Source organism: Argopecten irradians, chromosome 11, assembly GCF_041381155.1.
Source record: "Argopecten irradians isolate NY chromosome 11, Ai_NY, whole genome shotgun sequence".
Classification (NCBI taxonomy): Eukaryota; Metazoa; Mollusca; class Bivalvia; order Pectinida; family Pectinidae; genus Argopecten; species Argopecten irradians.
The window spans coordinates 38,769,927-38,792,389 of NC_091144.1; the positions used below are offsets into that span (position 1 = coordinate 38,769,927).

At 37.2% G+C, this 22,463-nt stretch overlaps 1 protein-coding gene across 1 annotated transcript in view; it reads left to right on the top strand.

The window, feature by feature from the left end:
• Positions 1-22,463, top strand: part of LOC138334626 (telomerase protein component 1-like) — a 63,193-nt gene that overhangs the window by 37,086 nt on the left and 3,644 nt on the right. Inside the window, exons 44-54 of the mRNA XM_069283265.1 lie at positions 31-180; positions 2,560-2,707; positions 3,906-4,016; positions 11,364-11,518; positions 12,306-12,414; positions 15,128-15,235; positions 15,787-15,940; positions 18,391-18,530; positions 19,116-19,327; positions 19,805-19,874; positions 20,944-21,062. Of these exons, the coding sequence (XP_069139366.1) occupies positions 31-180; positions 2,560-2,707; positions 3,906-4,016; positions 11,364-11,518; positions 12,306-12,414; positions 15,128-15,235; positions 15,787-15,940; positions 18,391-18,530; positions 19,116-19,327; positions 19,805-19,874; positions 20,944-21,062 (1,476 nt within the window). The remainder of the gene's footprint in view (positions 1-30; positions 181-2,559; positions 2,708-3,905; positions 4,017-11,363; positions 11,519-12,305; positions 12,415-15,127; positions 15,236-15,786; positions 15,941-18,390; positions 18,531-19,115; positions 19,328-19,804; positions 19,875-20,943; positions 21,063-22,463) is intronic.

Genomic DNA, 22,463 nt, shown 5'->3' on the forward strand with positions numbered 1-22,463 from the left:
GTTACTGTAACAGTATTTGCTTTTCTCCAGGATACATCTGTTGAAGGGTCACACCCGCCGTGTCAAGTCATGTGCTGCAGATCCGTCGGGTCGACAGGTGGCCTCTGGCTCGTGGGACTGTACTGTGAAGGTTTGGGACACCTCCAAAGGGTCTATGGTCTGTTCTATCAATGTCGGCAGGTAAGAAACGGACAGGTGTTTATATTTATCTAGCCTGGTGAACAGTGTGTAGAAATTTAACAATGTGTGTCTATATCTATTTATCTGGCCCGGTGAATAATGTGTATATATTTATCTGGCCCGATGAACAATGTGTGTCTATATCTATTTATCTAGCCCTGTGAACAATGTGTATCTATTTATCTAGCCCTGTGAACAATGTGTGTCTATATCTATTTATCTAGCCCTGTGAACAGTGTGTGTCAATATCTATTTATTATCCCCCGCCCAACGAAGTTGGCGGGGGATATACAAATGGGTTCTGTCCGTCCGTCTGTCCGTCCGTCTGTCCGTCCGTACGAATTGTTTCCGTCCGTCCGTACGAATGGTTTCCGGAGCATAACTCTAAAACCAGTAGAGATATTTCCATGAAACTTCATACACACATTGGTCTTATGGTCTAGTAGTGCATTTTGCTATTTTCAGGTTTTCATTTTTAGCATTTTTTCCGTAACCATGGAAACATTGCTGAAAATATCATATTTTTGTACCAGGTTCGTTTCCGGAGCATAACTCTAAAACCAGAAGAGATATTTCCACGAAACTTCATAGACACATTGGTCTTATGGTCTAGTAGTGCCTTTTGCTATTTTAAGGTTTTCACTTTTTGTACTTTTTTCTGTAACCATGGAAACATTGCTGAAAATGGCAGATTTTTGTGTAAGAATCGTTTCCGGAGCACAACTCTAAAAACCAGCAGAGATATTTCCATGAAACTTCATAGACACATTGTTCTTATGGTTTAGTAGTGCCTTTTGCTATTTTTAGGTTTTCACTTTTTGTGCTTTTTTCTGTAACCATAGAAACATTGCTGAAAATATCATATTTTTGTAGCAGGTTCATTTCCGGAGCATAACTCTAAAACCAGCAGAGATATTTCCACGAAACTTCATAGACACTTTCTGTTTATGGTCCTAGTAGTACCCTTTTGCTATTTTTAGGTTTTCATTTTTTGCACTTTTTCCGTTACCATGGAAACATTGCTGAAAATATCATGGTAAATGGTAAATGTTACTTTGCAAAACACCACCCATCTTTGTGTATATAGTCTAATATAAATGTAAAAATGCCTGATCCAACAATTGCAGCCAGCCTCCCCGCTCTACTTGAATTATACTCCATCTTTCTTTAGTCTCAACTTCCCTTTTCCTGCTTTTTTTTCATACACATAAGTCTCCACAATCAAACTTAACTTCAGCTAGTGATATCTCCATATTGGCGGGGGATCAGAATGACTATGTCCTTGTCGTAGCCTTGTGAAATATGTGTAATCTACTTTTACTCATTATCAGGGTGTTAACAATGTGGAGTATTTATTTAGCCCACCCCCCTGTGAACAAACAATGATAAACCCCGGCCAGCTACTCATTATTTATTCAACAATCACCTGTGAACATAATGTGTATCAATTTATCTACTCCTTGCGGACCCCCCCACAGACTCATGTGCCCACGCCATACCATAACTAACAATATATCTAGCCGTGTTTATGTGAAATAGTAATCTGAATTCAGAAAATATCTAGCCCTGTGAACAATGTTTGTCTATATCTATTTATCTAGCTCGTGAACAATGTGTGTCTATATCATCTATTTATCTAGCCCTGTGAACAATGTGTATCTATTTATCTAGCCCTGTGAACAATGTGTATCTATTTATCTAGCCCGTGTGAACAGTGTTTGTCTATTTCTATTTATCTAGCACGGTGAACAATGTGAATGTATTTATCTAGCCCGGTGAACAGTGAGTGTATATATTTATCTAGCCCGGTGAACAGTGTGTATATATTTTATCTAGCCCGGTGAACAGTGTTTGTGTGTGTTATCTATATCTATTTATCTAGCCCGTGAACAGTGTGTCCTTCCATCCAGAAGGCCAGGTCATTGTGACTGGAAGCTGGGATGCCACCATCAAGATCTGGGATGTGTTTCACAAAAAACGAAAGGCAGTAAGTACCGTGGAAAATCTGTGAATCCATTCTACTGTTGGTCGAAAAAATGATTCTATCTCATCCGACATGATGGAGCCTTCATACTAGAAAAGTTATGGATTAATCAAAGAAAGGGATTTTATCCAATTACTGAAATAAATTGCCATTTCCCTTTGAATAAAAACAACATGGATTTTGGTAAACTTGAAAGTTATTTGATATGTCAAAATGGATTTGTTTCATATAGGAACAAATTTATCCCAGTAGATTTTGGTTGGAGCACTGGAATGTGTGTATAGCCTCAAACACTCACAAGTCACAATAAAAACAGGAAACTTGACGGAAATGTTGATAAGAAAAAGCTTCTCCATAAATGACACAAAAGGCTGTTTAATTGTATGTAATTCTAGGTATTGCGAGGACACAGTACATCTGTACGAGATGTGGCTTACTCACCGTCCGGGACGGCACATTGCATCTGCTGCTCTAGACGGGGGACGTGAAGATCTGGGCAGCACAGACTGTGCACACAGGCAAGTAGCATTCTCACACAGGCAAGTAGGTTTTGTCACAACAGTCAAGTAGCTTTCTCACACAGACAAGTAGCATTCTCACACAGGCAAGTAGCATTCTCACAGGGGGGGGCAGTAGCATTCTACCATTGGCTGAGTGGGCATTCTCATACAGGCAAGTGGCATTCTCACACAGCGAAGTAGCATTTCTCACACAGGCAAGTAGCATTCTCACACAGGCAAGTAGCAATTCTCACACAGGCAAGTAGCATTCTCACACAGGCAAGTAGCATTATCACACAGGCAAGTAGCATTACTCACACACAGCAAGTAGCATTATCACAGTAGCCAAGTGGCCATCCTTACACAGCCAAGTAGCATTCTCACACAGGCAAGTAGCATTCTCATACAGGCAAGTAGACATTCTCACACAGGCAAGTAGGCCATTCTCACACAGGCAAGTAGCATTATCACACAGGCAAGTAGCATTCTCATACAGGGCAAGTAGCAGATTATCACACAGGCAAGAAGCATTCTCACACAGGCAAGTAGCATTCTCACACTGGCAAGTAGCATTTTCTCACACATCTCACACAGGCAAAGTAGCATTCTGCACACAGGCAAGTATCATTATCACACAGTACAAGAAGGCATATTAACACAGGCAATTAGCATTCTCATACAGGCAAGCAGCATTCTCACACAGGTGCTAGTGCTAGCATTCCCCACAGCCAGGCACAGTGGCATTCCTCACACAGGCAATTGGCATATCTCACACAGCAAAGTGAGCATTTCTCACACAGGCAAAGTAGCAGTTCTCGACCACAGGCAAAGTTAGCATTCTCCCACACAGCCAAGTAGCATTCTCACACAGCCAAGCGAAGTAGCATTCTCATTAAGGCAAGTGAAGCATTTTAACCACGGCCAAGTAGCATTATTCACCACAGCCACGTATGCATTTCTCGTCACAAGGCAAGTAGTTAGCGATTCTCTCAACAGCCAAGTAGCATGTTCACACACAGCCAAGTGAGGATTATACAGCAATGGCAAAATAGAATTTGCGTACAGGCATAGGTGCCGCAGATTCTGTACTAACAGGCTAGTTGGGCATGTCTCTACATCAGTGCATAGTAGCCGATCTCACACAGGCACGTAACAGATTCTGATAAAGATAACTGTAGAGTATTGGTTGGAGAATCTTTCTTACAGAAAGTTAAAGGCTGAGTTTCCTGTTGTAACTAAAGTTGGGAGTATCCACGGGCCACTCTGATACCATCAACGAGCTGCTCTACTCTCGACAGGATATGGAACTCATCACCGGTTGTGATGACCATAAGTTAAAGTTATGGTCAAAGGTCAGGAAAAAATCCTTTTACGGGATAATAACAAACTATTTCAGTCAGAGAGAAGGCAAATATACGAAGTTGAACAATTAAGTTATAAGTTTTGTTGATTTTATGGAGTGGGGGGGGTTAAACTGAAATTAATAATTCAGTTAATATGAATTACATGTGTGTAGGTATAGTAATGTACAGGACACTGGGCACACATATATATGTAGGGTATGGGACTATGTTAGGACTGAATCATTATGTGTGTAGGTATGGTCAGGACTATGTTAGGACATACTCATTATATGTGTAGGTATGGTCAGGACTATGTTAGGACATACTCATTATATGTGTAGGTATGGTCAGGACTATGTTAGGACATACTCATTATATGTGTAGGTATGGTCAGGACTATGTTAGGACTGACTCATTATATGTGTAGGTATGGTCAGGGACCTATGTTTGGACATACTCAATTATATGTGTAGGGTATGGTCAGGACTATGTTAGGATCATATCATTATGTGTGTTAGGTTATGGCGTCAGGAGTTATGTTAGGGCTGACCTCATTACATGTGTGTAGGTATGGTCAGGACTATGTTAGGACTGACTCATTATATGTGTAGGTATGGTCAGGACTATGTTAGGACATACTCATTATATGTGTAGGTATGGTCAGGACTATGTTAGGACATACTCATTATATGTGTAGGTATGGTCAGGACTATGTTAGGACATACTCATTATATGTGTAGGTATGGTCAGGACTATGTTAGGACCTGACTCATTATTATATGTGTAGGTATGGTCAGGACTATGTTAGGACTGACTCATTATATGTGTAGTGTATGAGTCAGGACTATGTTAGGACATACTCATTATATGTGTAGGTATGGTCAGGACTATGTTAGGACATACTCATTATATGTGTAGGTATGGTCAGGACTATGTTAGGACATACTCATTATATGTGTAGGTATGGTCAGGACTATGTTAGGACATACTCATTATATGTGTAGGTATGGTCAGGGCCTATGTTAGGAATGGCTCATTATTTATATGTGTAGGGTATGGTCAGGACTATATGTTAGGATACTCATATATGTGTAGGTATGGTCAGGACTATGTTAGGACATACTCATTATATGTGTAGGTATGGTCAGGACTATCGTTAGGAACTGACTCATTATATGTGTAGGTATGGTCAGGACTATGTTAGGACTGAATCATTATATGTGTAGGTATGGTCTAGAGACTATGTTAGGACATAATCATTAATATGTGTAGTGGTATGGTCAGGACTATGTTAGGAACTGAACTCATTATATGTGTAGGTGTATGGTCAGGACTGTTGTTAGGACTGACTCATTATATGTGTAGGTATCGGTCAGGACTATGTTAGGACATACTCATTATTATGTGTAGGTAATGGTCAGGACTATGTTAGGACTGATTGTCCTGGTCATTTTGTGTGTAGGTATAGTCAGGACTATGTTAGGACTGAATCCATTATATGTGTAGGTATGGTCAGGACTATGTTAGGACATACTCATTATATGTGTAGGTATGGTCAGGACTATGTTAGGACATACTTCATTATATGTGTAGTATGGTCAGGACTATGTTAGGACATTACTCATTATATGTGTATGGTATAGTCCGGACTATGTTAGGACTGAATCATTATATGTGTAGGTATGGTCAGGACTATGTTAGGACTGAATCAATTATGTGTGTAGGTATGGTCAGGACTATGTTAGGACTGAATCATTATGTTGTGTGTAGGTATTATAAGTCATGGACTAATGTTAGGACATTATATCATTATATGTGTAGGTATGGTCAGGGACTATGTTAGGACTGATACTCATTATATGTGTAGGTATGGTCAGGACTATGTTAGGACTGACTCATTATATGGTCAGTAGGTATGGTCAGAGGACTATGTTAGGACTGACTCATTATATGTGTAGGTATAGTCCAGGACTATGATAGGACCTATACTCATTATTATGTGTAGGTATGATCAGGACTAGTCTAGGACATTACTCATTATATGTGTAGGTATAGTCAGGACTATTGTTTAGGGACTGACTCATTACATGTGTAGGTATGGTCAGGACTCTATGTTAGGACTGACTCATTATATGTGTAGTTTTTAGTCTATGGTAAAAAAGGACTATGTTAGGACTGACTCATTTATGTGTAGTGTAGGTATAGTCAGGACTATGTTAGGACTGATACTCATTATATGTTGTGTAGGTATGGTCAGGACTATGTTAGGACATGACTCATTATGTGTAGGTATGGTCATTGATTTTGGACTATGTTAGGACTATGACTCTCATTATGTGTGTAGGTTTTATAGTCTGGACTATGTTAGGATGCCTAGGACTCATTATATGTGTAGGTATAGTCAGGACTATGTTAGGACTGACTCATGTATATGTGTAGGTATGGTCAGGACTATGTTAGGACATACTCATTATATGTGTAGGTATGGTCAGGACTATGTTAGGACATACTCATTATATGTGTAGGTATGGTCAGGACTATGTTAGGACATACTCATTATATGTGTAGGTATGGTCAGGACTATGTTAGGACATACTCATTATATGTGTAGGTATGGTCAGGACTATGTTAGGACATACTCATTATATGTGTAGGTATGGTCAGGACTATGTTAGGACATACTCATTATATGTGTAGGTATGGTCAGGACTATGTTAGGACATACTCATTATATGTGTAGGTATGGTCAGGACTATGTTAGGACTGACTTCATTATTATGTGTAGGTGGGGTCAGGACTATGTTAGGGACTGACTCATTATATGTGTAGGTATGGTCTGGACTATGTTAGGACTGAATCATTATGTGTGTAGGTATGGTCAGGACAATGTTAGGACTGGAATCATTATATGTGTAGGTATGGGTCATCTATGTTAGGACTGACATCATTATATGTGTAGGGCTATGGTCAGGACTATGTTAGGGGACTGACTCATTATATGTGTAGGGTATGGTCAGGACTATGTTTAGGAACTGAATCATTATATGTGTAGGTATAGTCAGGACTCCAATATGTTAGGACATGACTCCATTATATGTGTAGGTGTATGGTCAGGACTATGTTAGGACTGATCATTATATGTGTAGGTATGGTCAGGACTATGTTAGGACTGACTCATTATATGTGTAGGTATGGTCAGGACTATGTTAGGACTGACTCATTATATGTGTAGGTATGGTCAGGACTATGTTAGGACATACTCATTATATGTGTAGGTATGGTCAGGACTATGTTAGGACATACTCATTATATGTGTAGGTATGGTCAGGACTATGTTAGGACATACTCATTATATGTGTAGGTATGGTCAGGACTATGTTAGGACATACTCATTATATGTGTTAGGTATAGTCAGGTCAGGACTATGTTAGGATGGTCATGACTCATTATTATGTGTAGGTATGGTCAAGGACTATGTTAGGACATACTAATTATATGTGTAGGTATGGTCAGGACTATGTTAGGAATGACTCATTATAATTGTAGGATGGTCAGGACTATGATAGGACATACTCATTATATGTGTAGGTAGGTATGGTCAGGACTATGTTAGGACATACTCATTATATGTGTAGGTATGGTCAGGACTATGTTAGGACATACTCATTATATGTGTAGGTATGGTCAGGACTATATGAGTACATACTCATTATATGTGTAGGTATGGTCAGGACTCATTATATGTGTAGGTATGGTCAGGACTATGTTAGGACATACTCATTATATGTGTAGGTATGGTCAGGACACTTGGGTCTGCCCCTACTTAAGTTTGGAGAAGAAGGTGGAGAGCCGATAGTGTCTGTGTGTCTTAACCCAGATTGTACAAACGTTGCCATTGGTCACCACTCAGGAACGGTCAAAATGTTTGATGTCCTAACCGGTGAGTTATTTTGTGACGAAAAAAAAAAAAAAAAGAAATTACAAAATTTTTTATTTGAATTTTCATGATTTTAAAAGTATATTGATATTTCACTATTTTTGATAGATAAAGAAAACTCACTCACACAATGTTAAATGAAAACCTAAAAAAAAAATGTACAAAGTGTGCTTTCCTGTTTTCATAATATAAGTGTAACTGCAGATCACAAGCTATATGATTTTACTCCATCTTGTCCAGGATTTGAGATATGGAGTGTTTGTGCTCACACGTCCAGGGTACGGGGCCTGAGATACAGCCACGACGGGGCATTCCTCTTCACTAGGAGCAGACGACTGTTACAGTAAGGTAGGGTTGTATAACAGTTAAAGTTGTTTGTGATGGTTTGTTCACGGGGGTCCGTATAACACAGCAAATGTTTATGATGGTTTGTTACACGGGCTCATATAACAGCAAATGTTTGTGATAGTTTGTTCATGGGGGTCGTATATAACAGCAAATGTTTGTGATAGTTTGTTCCACGGGGTCATATAACAGCAATGTTTATGATGGTTTGTACACGGGGTCATATAACAGCAAATGTTTGTGATAGTTTGTTCATGGGGGTCGTATAACAGCAAACGCAATGTTGTGATAGTTTGTTCATGGGGGTCATATAACAGCAAATGTTTGTGTGATAGGTTTGTTCATGGGGGTCATTTAACAGCAAATGTTTTGTGATACATGTAGTTTGTTCATGGGGGTCGTATATAACAGCAAATGTTTGTGATACATGTAGTTTGTTCATGGGGGTCAGTATAACAGCAAATGTTTGTGATAGTTTGTTCATCATGGGGGTCGTATAACAGCAATGTTTGTGATAGTTTTGTTTATTTTCATGGGTGGCCTAGGTTACTAAATATGAAAAATACTATTTCACCTTTTCCAGTGTTATTGACCATTTGTTAACAAATGATAATTTTAGTTTATATAAAATAGTTCCTAATGGTATTGTTCTATAACTGATACTAGTTTAGGTATGGGAGAGTTCCTAATGGTATTGTTCTATTACTGATACTTAGTTTAGGTAAGATAGTTCCTAATGATATTGTTCTATTACTGATACTAGTTTAGGTCATAAGGTCATTTCTATTAGATGACCCTAATGGTATTGTTCTATTATTACTGATTTAGTGTTAGGTAAGTAGTTTAGTTCTATTACTGATACTAGTTTAGGTAAGATAGTTCCTAATGGTATTGTCCTATAAACTGATACTAGTTTAGGTAAGGGAAGTTTCCTAATGGTATTGTTCTATTACTGATACTAGTTTAGGTAAGGAGTTCCTAATGGTATTGTTCTATTACTGATACTAGTTTATGTAAGAGAGTTCCTAATGATATTGTTCTATAACTGATACTAGTTTATGTAAGAGAGTTCCTAATTGATATTGTTCTATTAACTGATACTAGTTTAGGTAAGGGGAGTTCCTAATGATATTGTTCCTATTACTGATACTAGTTTAGGTAAGGGAGTTCCTAATGGTATTGTTCTATTACTGATACTAGTTTAGGTAAGGGAGTTCCTAATGGTATTGTTCTATAACTGATACTAGTTTAGGTAAGGGAGTTCCTAATGATATTGTTCTATTACTGATACTAGTTTAGGTAAGGGAGTTCCTAATGGTATTGTTCTATTACTGATACTAGTTTAGGTAAGGGAGTTCCTAATGGTATTGTTCTATTACTGATACTAGTTTATGTAAGATAGTTCCTAATGGTATTGTTCTATTACTGATACTAGTTTAGGTAAGGGAGTTCCTAATGGTATTGTTCTATTACTGATACTAGTTTAGGTAAGGGAGTTCCTAATGGTATTGTTCTATTACTGATACTAGTTTAGGTAAGAGAGTTCCTAATGGTATTGTTCTATTACTGATACTAGTTTAGGTAAGAGAGTTCCTAATGGTATTGTTCTATTACTGATACTAGTTTAGGTAAGGGAGTTCCTAATGGTATTGTTCTATTACTGATACTAGTTTAGGTAAGGGAGTTCCTAATGGTATATTGTTCTATTACTGATACTAGTTTAGGTAAGGGAGTTTCCTAATGGTATTGTTCTATTACTGATACTAGTTTAGGTAAGAGAGTTCCTAATGATATTGTTCTATAACTGATACTAGTTTAGGTAAGGGAGTTCCTAATGTATTGTTCTATTACTGATACTAGTTTAGGTAAGGGAGTTCCTAATGGTATTGTTCTATTACTGATACTAGTTTAGGTAAGGGAGTTCCTAATGGTATTGTTCTATTACTGATACTAGTTTAGGTAAGAGAGTTCCTAATGGTATTGTTCTATTACTGATACTAGTTTAGGTAAGGGAGTTTCTAATGGTATTGTTCTATTACTGATACTAGTTTATGTAAGAGAGTTCCTAATGGTATTGTTCTATTACTGATACTAGTTTTGTAAGATAGTTCCTAATGGTATTGTTCTATTACTGATACTAGTTTAGGTAAGGGAGTTCCTAATGATATTGTTCTATTACTGATACTAGTTTAGGTAAGGGAGTTCCTAATGGTATTGTTCTATTACTGATACTAGTTTAGGTAAGGGAGTTCCTAATGGTATTGTTCTATTACTGATACTAGTTTAGGTAAGGGAGTTCCTAATGGTATTGTTCTATTACTGATACTAGTTTAGTTAAGAGAGTTCCTAATGGTATTGTTCTATTACTGATACTAGTTTAGGTAAGGGAGTTCCTAATGGTATTGTTCTATTACTGATACTAGTTTAGGTAAGGGAGTTCCTAATGGTATTGTTCTATTACTGATACTAGTTTAGGTAAGGGAGTTCCTAATGGTATTGTTCTATTACTGATACTAGTTTAGGTAAGATAGTTCCTAATGGTATTGTTCTATTACTGATACTAGTTTAGGTAAGGGAGTTCCTAATGGTATTGTTTTATTACTGATACTAGTTTAGGTAAGGGAGTTCCTAATGATATTGTTCTATTACTGATACTAGTTTAGGTAAGGGAGTTCCTAATGGTATTGTTCTATTACTGATACTAGTTTAGGTAAGGGAGTTCCTAATGGTATTGTTCTATTACTGATACTAGTTTATGTAAGATAGTTCCTAATGATATTGTTCTATTACTGATACTAGTTTAGGTAAGGGAGTTCCTAATGGTATTGTTCTATTACTGATACTAGTTTAGGTAAGGGAGTTCCTAATGGTATTGTTCTATTACTGATACTAGTTTAGGTAAGAGAGTTCCTAATGGTATTGTTCTATTACTGATACTAGTTTAGGTAAGGGAGTTCCTAATGGTATTGTTCTATTACTGATACTAGTTTAGGTAAGGGAGTTCCTAATGGTATTGTTCTATTACTGATTCTAGTTTAAATAAGAGAGTTCCTAATGGTATTGTCCTTATACAGGTTCTTGCAGCTGAAGATGGGAGACAGGTGTGCTCTATGAACTCTCATACAAAACCAGTCATGTGCGTCACAGCAGTTAAAAGTTACGTGGCGACTGGTGGTGAGGATTGTGTATGTTACGTGTTTCCTCCAACGTGGACAAAAGGCAGCAAAATGTACGTAGCATTTTCATTCCATGTTGCTTTCCATTAAAGAACTTGCCAGACCATTGCCAGGTATTTTTGTAACCATTTTGTTATCAAGAAAAATACCTGGTGGTGGCGTCACTTAAAAAAACCCAGAGATGGCATCGAAAAAATAGCGAGTGCGCATCTTTTTTGGGTGATTAATATTTTCCACTATCAAAAATACATTAGTGCTAACTGCCGTATGACAGTGTGAAATGCCAAATATCTCTCAACCAATCAGAATGCAGGATTCCCACTTGGTATAATAAAATAAATTACCTGAGTTTGGCCCAAAGCTCGTGCCACCTGATCTGACGCCCTTCCTTACACACAAAGTAAAAACTATTTTTAAAAAAACTAAAGAAATCTCCATACAATTAGTACATCACATGATACATGATACCAAAGTATAGTCCCCCGGAATGAACATGCGACCAAATATATGACGTCATAATGAATGTCATGTGACGTACTAAATCTATTATGGCCCTTCCTCGGGAACAGTTCTCCTATAGTGTTGTCTGGCGAGGTATAGTCCATTCGTCTTCGACTCAGAGACTATACCTCGCCAGACAACACTATAGGAGAACAGTTCCCGAGGGAAAGGGCCATAATAGAATAATAGAACACAAAGATAAACTGAAATAGTACCCATAATTTCAAACACGTCAAAAGGAACTTTACACCTATATAATCCTAATTATTTATTCTCAATATACTCAACATTCTGCTGATAGGGACCAACTTATAAGTCATCTTTGATATTTTTTTTCAGACCTAAGGAGATGAAGCACGTTGCTTGCCTTGGAAGTCACACCGATGCTGTGACTAGTTGTGTGTTCAGTCCAAATGAAAGGCAGATAGCTACATCAAGCAGAGATATGGTGAGTCAAAATATCTACCAGTATTAAGCCTTGATTTATAGCGTCTTACCAGAGACATTATATATAAGAGAGTTAAGTATCTCTGCCATTTTTAGCTCACTCGGCCAAAACAGAACAGTATAGCAATTATTATCCTACCTAAGACAAGAATCTTGTATTTCCTATAGGGTAGAATGATGTCACATGGTATACAAGATATAGTCGTATTAGGTTAGTAGAAATTGTACTATGTTTGGACGACAGAGTTATCGTTCTTTGCCCCTAACGTCATTAGAAACAAGATGACGGTCAAATAACACTTCATGATGACGGCACTCAGAGATATGGAAACAAAACAGGTGAATAATATCGCTGATGATCACTTTCAACAGCAAATAAAATCGGCAAGATTTGTTTAAATTTTTTGACAGAAATAGACTATGACAACGTAATCGTGTCATTCATTGAGATGGAAATTACTGAAGTTCTGAGTCATTTTGGTTTCCATACATAATGTATTTTGCAGTTATTTAATTGAAAGAACCTTCGACGGGATACATTTGTTACACAGTTTGTTAGTGACCTAATACGGAAAAATAATGGGTCTAAAATAAACAAGTATTGGGCTCGGTGAACCAATATTGTTCACCAGTCGGTGATGATTTGGGACACGTATTTGTATATTAATTATCGTTTACCAGTCGGTGATGATTTGGGACACGTATTTGTATATTAATTATCGTTTACCAGTCGGTGATGATTTGGGACACGTATTTGTATATTAATTATCGTTTACCAGTCGGTGATGATTTGGGACACATATTTGTATATTAATTATCGTTTACCAGTCGGTGATGATTTGGGACACGTATTTGTATATTAATTAATGATGATTTGGGAGTTGTCACATGACTTTCCTGGTAAGAATGATCACATGACTTTCCTGGTAAGTAAGAATGATCACATGACTTTCCTGGTAAGAATGATCACATGACTTTCCTGGTAAGAAATGAACTTTCCTGGTAAGAATGATCACATGACTTTCTGGTAAGAATGATCACATGACTTTCCTGGTAAGAATGATCACATGACTTTCTGGTGGATCACAAGAATGATCACACATGACTTTTCCTGGTAAGAATGATCACATGACTTTCCTGGTAAGAATGATCACATGACTTTCTGGTAGGTAAGAATGATCACATGACTTTCTTTCCTGGTAAGAATGATCACATGACTTTCCTGGTAAGATGATCACATGACTTTCCTGTAAGATAATGCTTCTGTAAGAATGATCACACATGACTGCTTTCCTGGTAAGAAGATCACATGACTTTCTGGTAAGAATGATCACATGACTTTCCTGGTGGTAAGAATGAATCACATGACTTTCCTGGTAAGAATGATCACATGACTTTCCTGTAAGTAAGAATGATCACATGACTTTCCTGGTAAGAATGATCACATGACTTTCCTGGTAAGAATGATCACATGACTTTCCTGGTAGAAGAATGATCACATGACTTTCCTGGTAAGAATGATCACATGACTTTCCTGGTAAGAATGATCACATGACTTTCTGTAAATGATGACTTTCCTGGTAAGAAATGATCACATGACTTTCCTGGTAAGAATGATCACATGACTTTCCTGGTAAGAATGATCACATGACTTTCTGGTAAGAATGATCACATGACTTTCCTGGTAAGAATGATCACATGACTTTCCTGGTAAGAATGATCACATGACTTTCCTGTAAGAATGATCACATGACTTTCCTGTCACTGATTTTGAGAATGATCACATGACTTTCCTGGTAAGAATGATCACATGATCACATGACTTTCCTGGTAAGAATGATCACATGACTTTCCTGGTAAGAATGATCACATGACTTTCCTGGTAAGAATGATCACATGACTTTCCTGGTAAGAATGATCACATGACTTTCCTGGTAAGAATGATCACATGACTTTCCTGGTAAGAATCCGGTGAATGATCACACATGACTTTCCTGGTAATGAAATGACATGACTTTCCTGGTAAGAATGATCACATGACTTTCCTGGTAAGAATGATCACATGACTTTCCTGGTAAGAATGATCACATGACTTTCCTGTAAGAATAAGAATGATCACATGATTTCCTGGTAAGAATGATCACATGACTTTCCTGGTAAGAATGATCACATGACTTTCCTGGTAAGAATGATCACATGACTTTCCTGGTAAGAATGATCACATGACTTTCCTGGTAAGAATGATCACATGACTTTCCTGGTAAGAATGATCACATGACTTTCCTGGTAAGAATGATCACATGACTTTCCTGGTAAGAATGATCACATGACTTTCCTGGTAAGAATGATCACAGCTCCATAGATATTCAAAAAATTTGAATGACATAGTTGTTTTTGAAATTTCATCGTTAAAATGTCAGTACAAATTGAGAAAATTTGCAATTTTTTTGTCAAATTTCAATTTGGAAAAAAAAGTTTCCTGTAAACTTTGAAAAGAAAAAGGAAAAAAATACCTTCCTTTTTGGAAATTTAAAATACATAGAATATGTTTATAAATAAATGATAACAAAAAACAACCAAAAATTAGTGGCCGAGGTTTTATGTACCATGTAAATGAATTAAACATTGGTACTGACCGATGTCAGTTACTTTTGGATTGTGCCTGAAATCTAAAAGTTTACAAACGAAAGTCTACTGATGCTGTTTGTTCTCAGGTGACCTCTTCAAACGACTTCAACCTTAAAGTCTGGGACGTGAAGACTGGAACAGAGAAACAAAATATGACCGGTCACATGTCGTCCATCTCTTCAGTCGCATACAAGGTAGGCACTAATCAATGCATTACAGTTATTAATGCTAAAATAGCTAGGACAAATGCATAACTAGGTCACTGTGACCTATAACCATTTTCATTTGTTTTCTTTACTGAACTTCACAAAATCATGAAAACTGCAAAAAATATCAATTTTACTTTTAATATTTAATTAATTAGGACTTAAACAATGACATCATCAATTTCACTGTCTACTGTTCATTTTATGGTTATTGCGTGGTATTGATTACATGCTTTCTGTGGCAAAAAAAATATTCACAATATGTTTTAAAAAAATTTGACTAATGTTTCTGCATTTCTTATGGAATTTTTGCAACTACATCAGTTATGTAGCTTGACGATGCCTTTAAACCATTTCTGTATTATTATCATTTCTCGATAGAATACAATCACACTTCGTATACACAAACTCGAAATCTTGAAACTCCTTAAATTGAGGAAAACATTCAGTTCTGAAAATGTTTGTCATACGTTGTTATCTATATCAAATATTTCTATCTTACCGTGTTTTAATGTAAATTTTTGTTGCCATGGTTTCAGTATGGCTGTATTGTGTCCAGTTGTAACGACGGCTCTGTCAAGGTTTGGTCGCACAAAGGTACGGAGATCACCACTTTACACTCTCACCAGAGGGCAGCACACGCCTGCGACCTGTACGTCAGAGTGGCCGAGGAAGAGAAAGTCGATATTCCAGGTATTATTTTGATTTTAGTCCAATCTAATTAAAATTAGACTAGTAATTACATTCCACTGTGACCACTATGGTGCTCTACGATACACTTTAATACAAGTTATAACAACGCTCCAGTTGTGGTCACCCCTGGCCTAGAACCTCTGGACATACTTGTAACTGATTAATCTTCCAAGAGATTTGATCACATACTTCATAGACATCTGATTGGCTGACAAAAGGGGTCATGCTGAGGTGACCTCAAATGTAGAGTTTTTAGACTTTGTGTTGGACATATCATAGAGCATCATAGAGGAGCGGAATTACAAGTCTAATTTTTACTTCAGTTTGGATTTTAGTTCACCACCTGATATATCTGATGACAAGTAGGCTATTCAAATAACTTTTCGTTGGTGGTCAGTGTCTGTCCGTCCATCTGTTATTTCTTTGAAAGTACAGAAGAGAATATTTCTCAAATTTCATATATAGCCTCTCTTAGGACCTTAGTTTTGCATATAGGATTTTGTGATCAATTTATCAACAAGATATGAAAATCACATTAAAAAGAATTTTAAAAAATTTCCTAATCATAAAAATTATCTCCCCTTATTTGCAGAAATTAATTTTCCCTACTTCACCATAATTAAAGTGTTCCCCTTGTTCTATAAGACTTATAAGTGTAGAAATCATTTGTGGATCAAGGAAGTAATATTTCAATTTCATAACAGAAATCAAGTCATACAAAACACAAATCAAGTCACACAAAACACAAATCAAGTCACACTAAACACAAATCAAGTCACACAAAACACAAATCAAGTCACACAAAACACAAATCAAGTCACACAAAACACAAATCAAATCACACAAAACACAAATCAAGTCACACTAAACACAAATCAAATCACACAAAACACAAATCAAGTCACACAAAACACAAATCAAGTCATACAAAATACAAATCAAGTCACACAAAACACAAATCAAGTCACACAAAACACAAATCAAGTCACACAAAACACAAATCAAGTCACACAAAACACAAATCAAGTCACACAAAACACAAATCAAGTCACACAAAACACAAATCAAGTCACACAAAACACAAATCAAGTCACACAAAACACAAATCAAGTCACACAAAACACAAATCAAGTCACACAAAACACAAATCAAGTCACACAAAACACAAATCAAGTCACACAAAACACAAATCAAGTCACACAAAACACAAATCAAATCACACAAAACACAAATCAAGTCACACAAAACACAAATCAAGTCACACAAAACACAAATCAAGTCACACAAAACACAAATCAAGTCACACAAAACACAAATCAAGTCACACAAAAACACAAATCAAGTCACACAAAAACACAAAAATCAAATCACACAAAACACAAATCAAGTCACACAAAACACAAATCAAGTCACACAAAACACAAATCAAGTCACACAAAACACAAATCAAGTCACACAAAACACAAATCAAGTCAATACATACAAAACACAAATCAAGTCACACAAATCAAGTCATACAAAACACAAATCAAGTCACACAAAACACAAATCAAGTCATACAAAACACAAATCAAGTCACACAAATCAAGTCATACAAAACACAAATCAAGTCACACAAAATACGTACAAATCAAATCACACAAAACACAAATCAAGTCACACAAAAAACACAAATCAAGTCATACAAAATACAAATCAAGTCAAACAAAACACAAATCAAGTCATACAAAACACAAATCAAGTCACACAAAACAGAAATCAAGTCATACAAAAACACAAATCAAGTCACACAAATCAAGTCACACAAAACACAAATCCAATCAAGTCACACACAAAAACACAAAAATCACAAACAAGTCACACAAAACACAAATCAAGTCATACAAAACACAAATCAAGTCACACAAAACACAAATCAAGTCACACAAAACAAGTCACACTCCAAAACACAAATCAAGTCACACAAAACACAAATCAAGTCACACAAAAAACACAAATCAAGTCACACAAGTCACACTAAACACAAATCAAGTCACACAAAACACAAATCAAGTCACACAAAACACAAATCAAGTCACACAAAACACAAATCAAGTCACACAAAACACAAATCAAGTCACACAAAACACAAATCAAGTCACACAAAACACAAATCAAGTCATACAAAACACAAATCAAGTCACACAAAACACAAATCAAGTCATACAAAATACAAATCAAGTCACACAAAACACAAATCAAGTCACACAAATCAAGTAATACAAAACACAAATCAAGTCACACAAAACACAAATCAAGTCATACAAAATACAAATCAAGTCACACAAAACACAAATCAAGTCACACAAATTAAGTCACACAAAACACAAAGATGTTCACATTATGCTCATGTAACCTTCCCCCCATCCCCCAAATTAGAAAGAGAGTACATCATGAATCATTTTAAACAGATGAGATGGATTGGAGTGCTGCCGTAACAGCAGAAGAGGCTGAGACCAAGAAAGTTCACAAACCTGCAGTCAAACTAGAGGAAGTGATAGTAGCCACATGTGGGGATGATGGCACCGCCGTCCTTTGGAAACCACTACAGGTATCTATCTCATACTGTTCTACTCCAAATTACAGCTAGTTAATTATCCTCATGTAATACAATAAAACTCTCTTAAGGCGAATCTGCTGATACAAATTTCTGCTTATTACGATGCAAATTTGAATCCTCAGTTTTGAATCCTGAATTTATAAGGAATTTGCTTATAACAAAATATCTTTTAATGCAAATGGATTTCGTCGTCCTATCCAACAAATATTTGCTGTATAACTTTTTTTTCATGAATTGTGTTCTGAAAGTGCTCGACATAGCTTTGTTTTAGAGTGAAATTAGGGCCAAAAAAAGGAATTGTTTGATAGAACATCATATACGATCAAACACAGTATACATATTATGGAAAATCTGCCAAAGAAGATGTTGTTGTCGACTTTGGAATTTGTGATATAGCTCAGTAATTACGTTGATTTGGGTTGCATTCAGCCTAGGAATTCAGTTAATCGATAGTGACAGAAACTCTAAACTGAATTTCTGTTATAACGAATTATAGCTTCTGGTCCCATGGGATTCTATATAGCACTAATAAGTTTTACTGTATTTAGTAATTTTGAAAACGTTTATTTTCCTCAGGCCAATGAAATGGCTGGTTTGACTGGTCACTCTGACAGAGTGGTCAGTGTGGCTGCAGACAAAGATGGCCGCCTGTGTACTACATCTCTGGATAAGGCTATTCGCCTGTGGAAGCCACAGCTATCAACTGAGGTTGCCACTGATGTTCACAATGCTCCAGTGACATTTGTCGAGACATCTCCAGACAAGTCCATTCTGCTGACGGGTAGTAGGTAGGTTGATTAATAGAATTTTCCATCAGAATAGATAATAGAATCTTCCATTAGAAGAGATAATAGAATCTTCCATTAGAAGAGATAATAGAATCTTTCATCAGAAGAGATAATAGAATCTTCCATCAGAAGAGATAATAGAATCTTCCATCAGAAGAGATAATAGAATCTTCCATCAGAAGAGATAATAGAATCTTCCATCAGAAGAGTTCCATCAGAAGAGATAATAAATCTTCTATCAGAAGAGATATTGGATTATCAAGCTAAGGAGTAAGGTTAAAAGGTTTGTAAGCACGGAGCTTTGCTCTAGTCGTTTGAAAAAATATCTAACATGTAGTGATTTCTTCACATTCTGAACGAACTTCAGGTGACTTCTTCTCATATGGTAAGAGATATGTTTAAATTGTCTAGTAGTCTTATCAGAATGGAATATCTACCAACCAATATACTGTACAAATTATTTTTTTTCATTTACAGAGACGGGATATTGAAGGTCTGGCACAAAGTTGGGGATTCTAGCACACCAAAGTGTGCCTCATCATTCCAGGTAAGTCAACAGACCGGTAAAAGACAACAATGAGAAAATAATAACATACAGCCAGTGTTATTCCAGGTGTGAGAGCAAGAAGGAAGCCAGAACACATGTAGAAAAACCACAGACCCGCAGTCATTCCCTAGCAGTTATATATTATATAATATGTGTCGGGTGGATTCGTTCTCATTCACTCTCAGAGATACAAATGTCACACGAGTGTATGAGGATTAGTACAGGCAGTGTTTTAACTCAGGTGTTTACACCAACCACCACCCGGCTAGAGGCGATGAGTACAGGGGGTTAAGATTTTAAACTACAGGTGTGAAGACTCACAGCTGGAGACGTGGTTGTTGTCCGTTGGGAATGGTTACAAAAACTTACCTGTACTGATTTCCACTGATTTCTGGGTAATTGTGATTGACCATCATGGCCCCTGATTTCTGGGTACTTGTGGTTGACCATCGTGACCCCTGGTTTCTGGGTACTTGTGGTTGACCATCGTGGCCCCTGGTTTCTGGGTACTTGTGGTTGACCATCATGGCCCCTGGTTTCTGGGTACTTGTGGTTGACCATCGTGGCCCCTGGTTTCTGGGTACTTGTGGTTGACCATCGTGGCCCCTGATTTCTAGTTAACAACGAACAGAAACGTAACTGAACCCATTTTCTGATTGAGATATTTATATTCATTGTGATTTTTATTTGTTATTTATTTACTTTTAAATTACAACTTTATGGACAGTTTTATTTATTCTTATCAATCAGTAATCACTATAGCACTTCAGTAGAGATCGATCCATACACAGAGGGTATACTTAGGAACATGGGCGTAACTTTTCCATGCGTCTTATTTACCAGTGCGACTTATATGTGTACAAAAACTGAAAAAAATATATATATATATGTGCGACTTATTACCAGCAAAACTGGTAATTGTGGTTGGCCACCATGGCCCCTGATTTTCAGGTTCTTGTGGTTGACCACCATGGCCGATATCGAGTCTAGATCTGCTGACAATGTCCAGTCTATATTAACCTAGAACAATATTGTTTCACCATATAATTATAAACATCTTGTTATTTAGGCTCACAACAAGTCTGTCAACGTGGCCTGCTTTCTGGCACAGAACATTTTTGTCACTGGAGGAGATGACGGCCAGATCATTTTGTGGAATATTTACAAAAAGAATCGATTGGACCAAGTGTAAGTAGGTCTTGGATCAGTCAGACCAAGCGTAAGTGATTAAGTCTGGGATCAGTCAGACCAAGTGTAAGTGATTAAGTCTGGGGTCAATCAGACCAAGTGTAAGTGATAAAGTCTGGGGTCAATCCGACCAAGTGTAAGTGATTTAGTCTGTAATCAATCGGACCAAGTGTAAGTGATTAAGTCTGGGATCAGTCAGACCAAGTGTAAGTGATTAAGTCTGGGATCAATCAGACCAAGTGTAAGTGATTAAGTCTGGGATCAGTCAGACCAAGTGTAAGTGATTAAGTCTGGGATCAGTCAGACCAAGTGTAAGTGATTAAGTCTGGGATCAATCAGACCAAGTGTAAGTGATTAAGTCTGGGGTCAATCCGACCAAGTGTAAGTGATTAACTCTGGGATCAGTCAGACCAAGCGTAACTGATTAAGTCTGGGATCAATCAGACCAAGTGTAAGTGATTAAGTCTGGGATCAGTCAAACCAAGTGTAAGTGATTAAGTCTGGGATCAATCAGACCAAGTGTAAGTGATTAAGTCTGGGATCAGTCAGACCAAGTGTAAGTGATTAAGTCTGGGATCAATCAGACCAAGTGTAAGTGATTAAGTCTGGGATCAATCCGACCAAGTGTAAGTGATTAAGTCTGGGATCAGTCAGACCAAGTGTAAGTGATTAAGTCTGGGATCAATCAGACCAAGTGTAAGTGATTAAGTCTGGGATCAGTCAGACCAAGTGTAAGTGATTAAGTCTGGGATCAGTCAGACCAAGTGTAAGTGATTAAGTCTGGGATCAATCAGACCAAGTGTAAGTGATTAAGTCTGGGATCAGTCAGACCAAGTGTAAGTGATTAAGTCTGGGATCAGTCAGACCAAGTGTAAGTGATTAAGTCTGGGATCAATCAGACCAAGTGTAAGTGATTAAGTCTGGGATCAGTCAGACCAAGTGTTAGTGATTAAGTCTGGGATCAATCAGACCAAGTGTAAGTGATTAAGTCTGGGATCAATCAGACCAAGTGTAAGTGATTAAGTCTGGGATCAGTCAGACCAAGTGTAAGTGATTAAGTCTGGGATCAGTCAGACCAAGTGTAAGTGATTAAGTCTGGGATCAGTCAGACCAAGTGTAAGTGATTAAGTCTGGGATCAGTCAGACCAAGTGTAAGTGATTAAGTCTGGGATCAATCCGACCAAGTGTAAGTGATTAAGTCTGGGATCAGTCAGACCAAGTGTAAGTGATTAAGTCTGGGATCAGTCAGACCAAGTGTAAGTGATTAGGTCTGGGGTCAATCAGACCAAGTGTAAGTGATTAAGTCTGGGATCAATCCGACCAAGTGTAAGTGATTAAGTCTGGGATCAGTCCGACCAAGTGCAAGTGATTAAGTCTGGGATCAATCAGACCAAGTGTAAG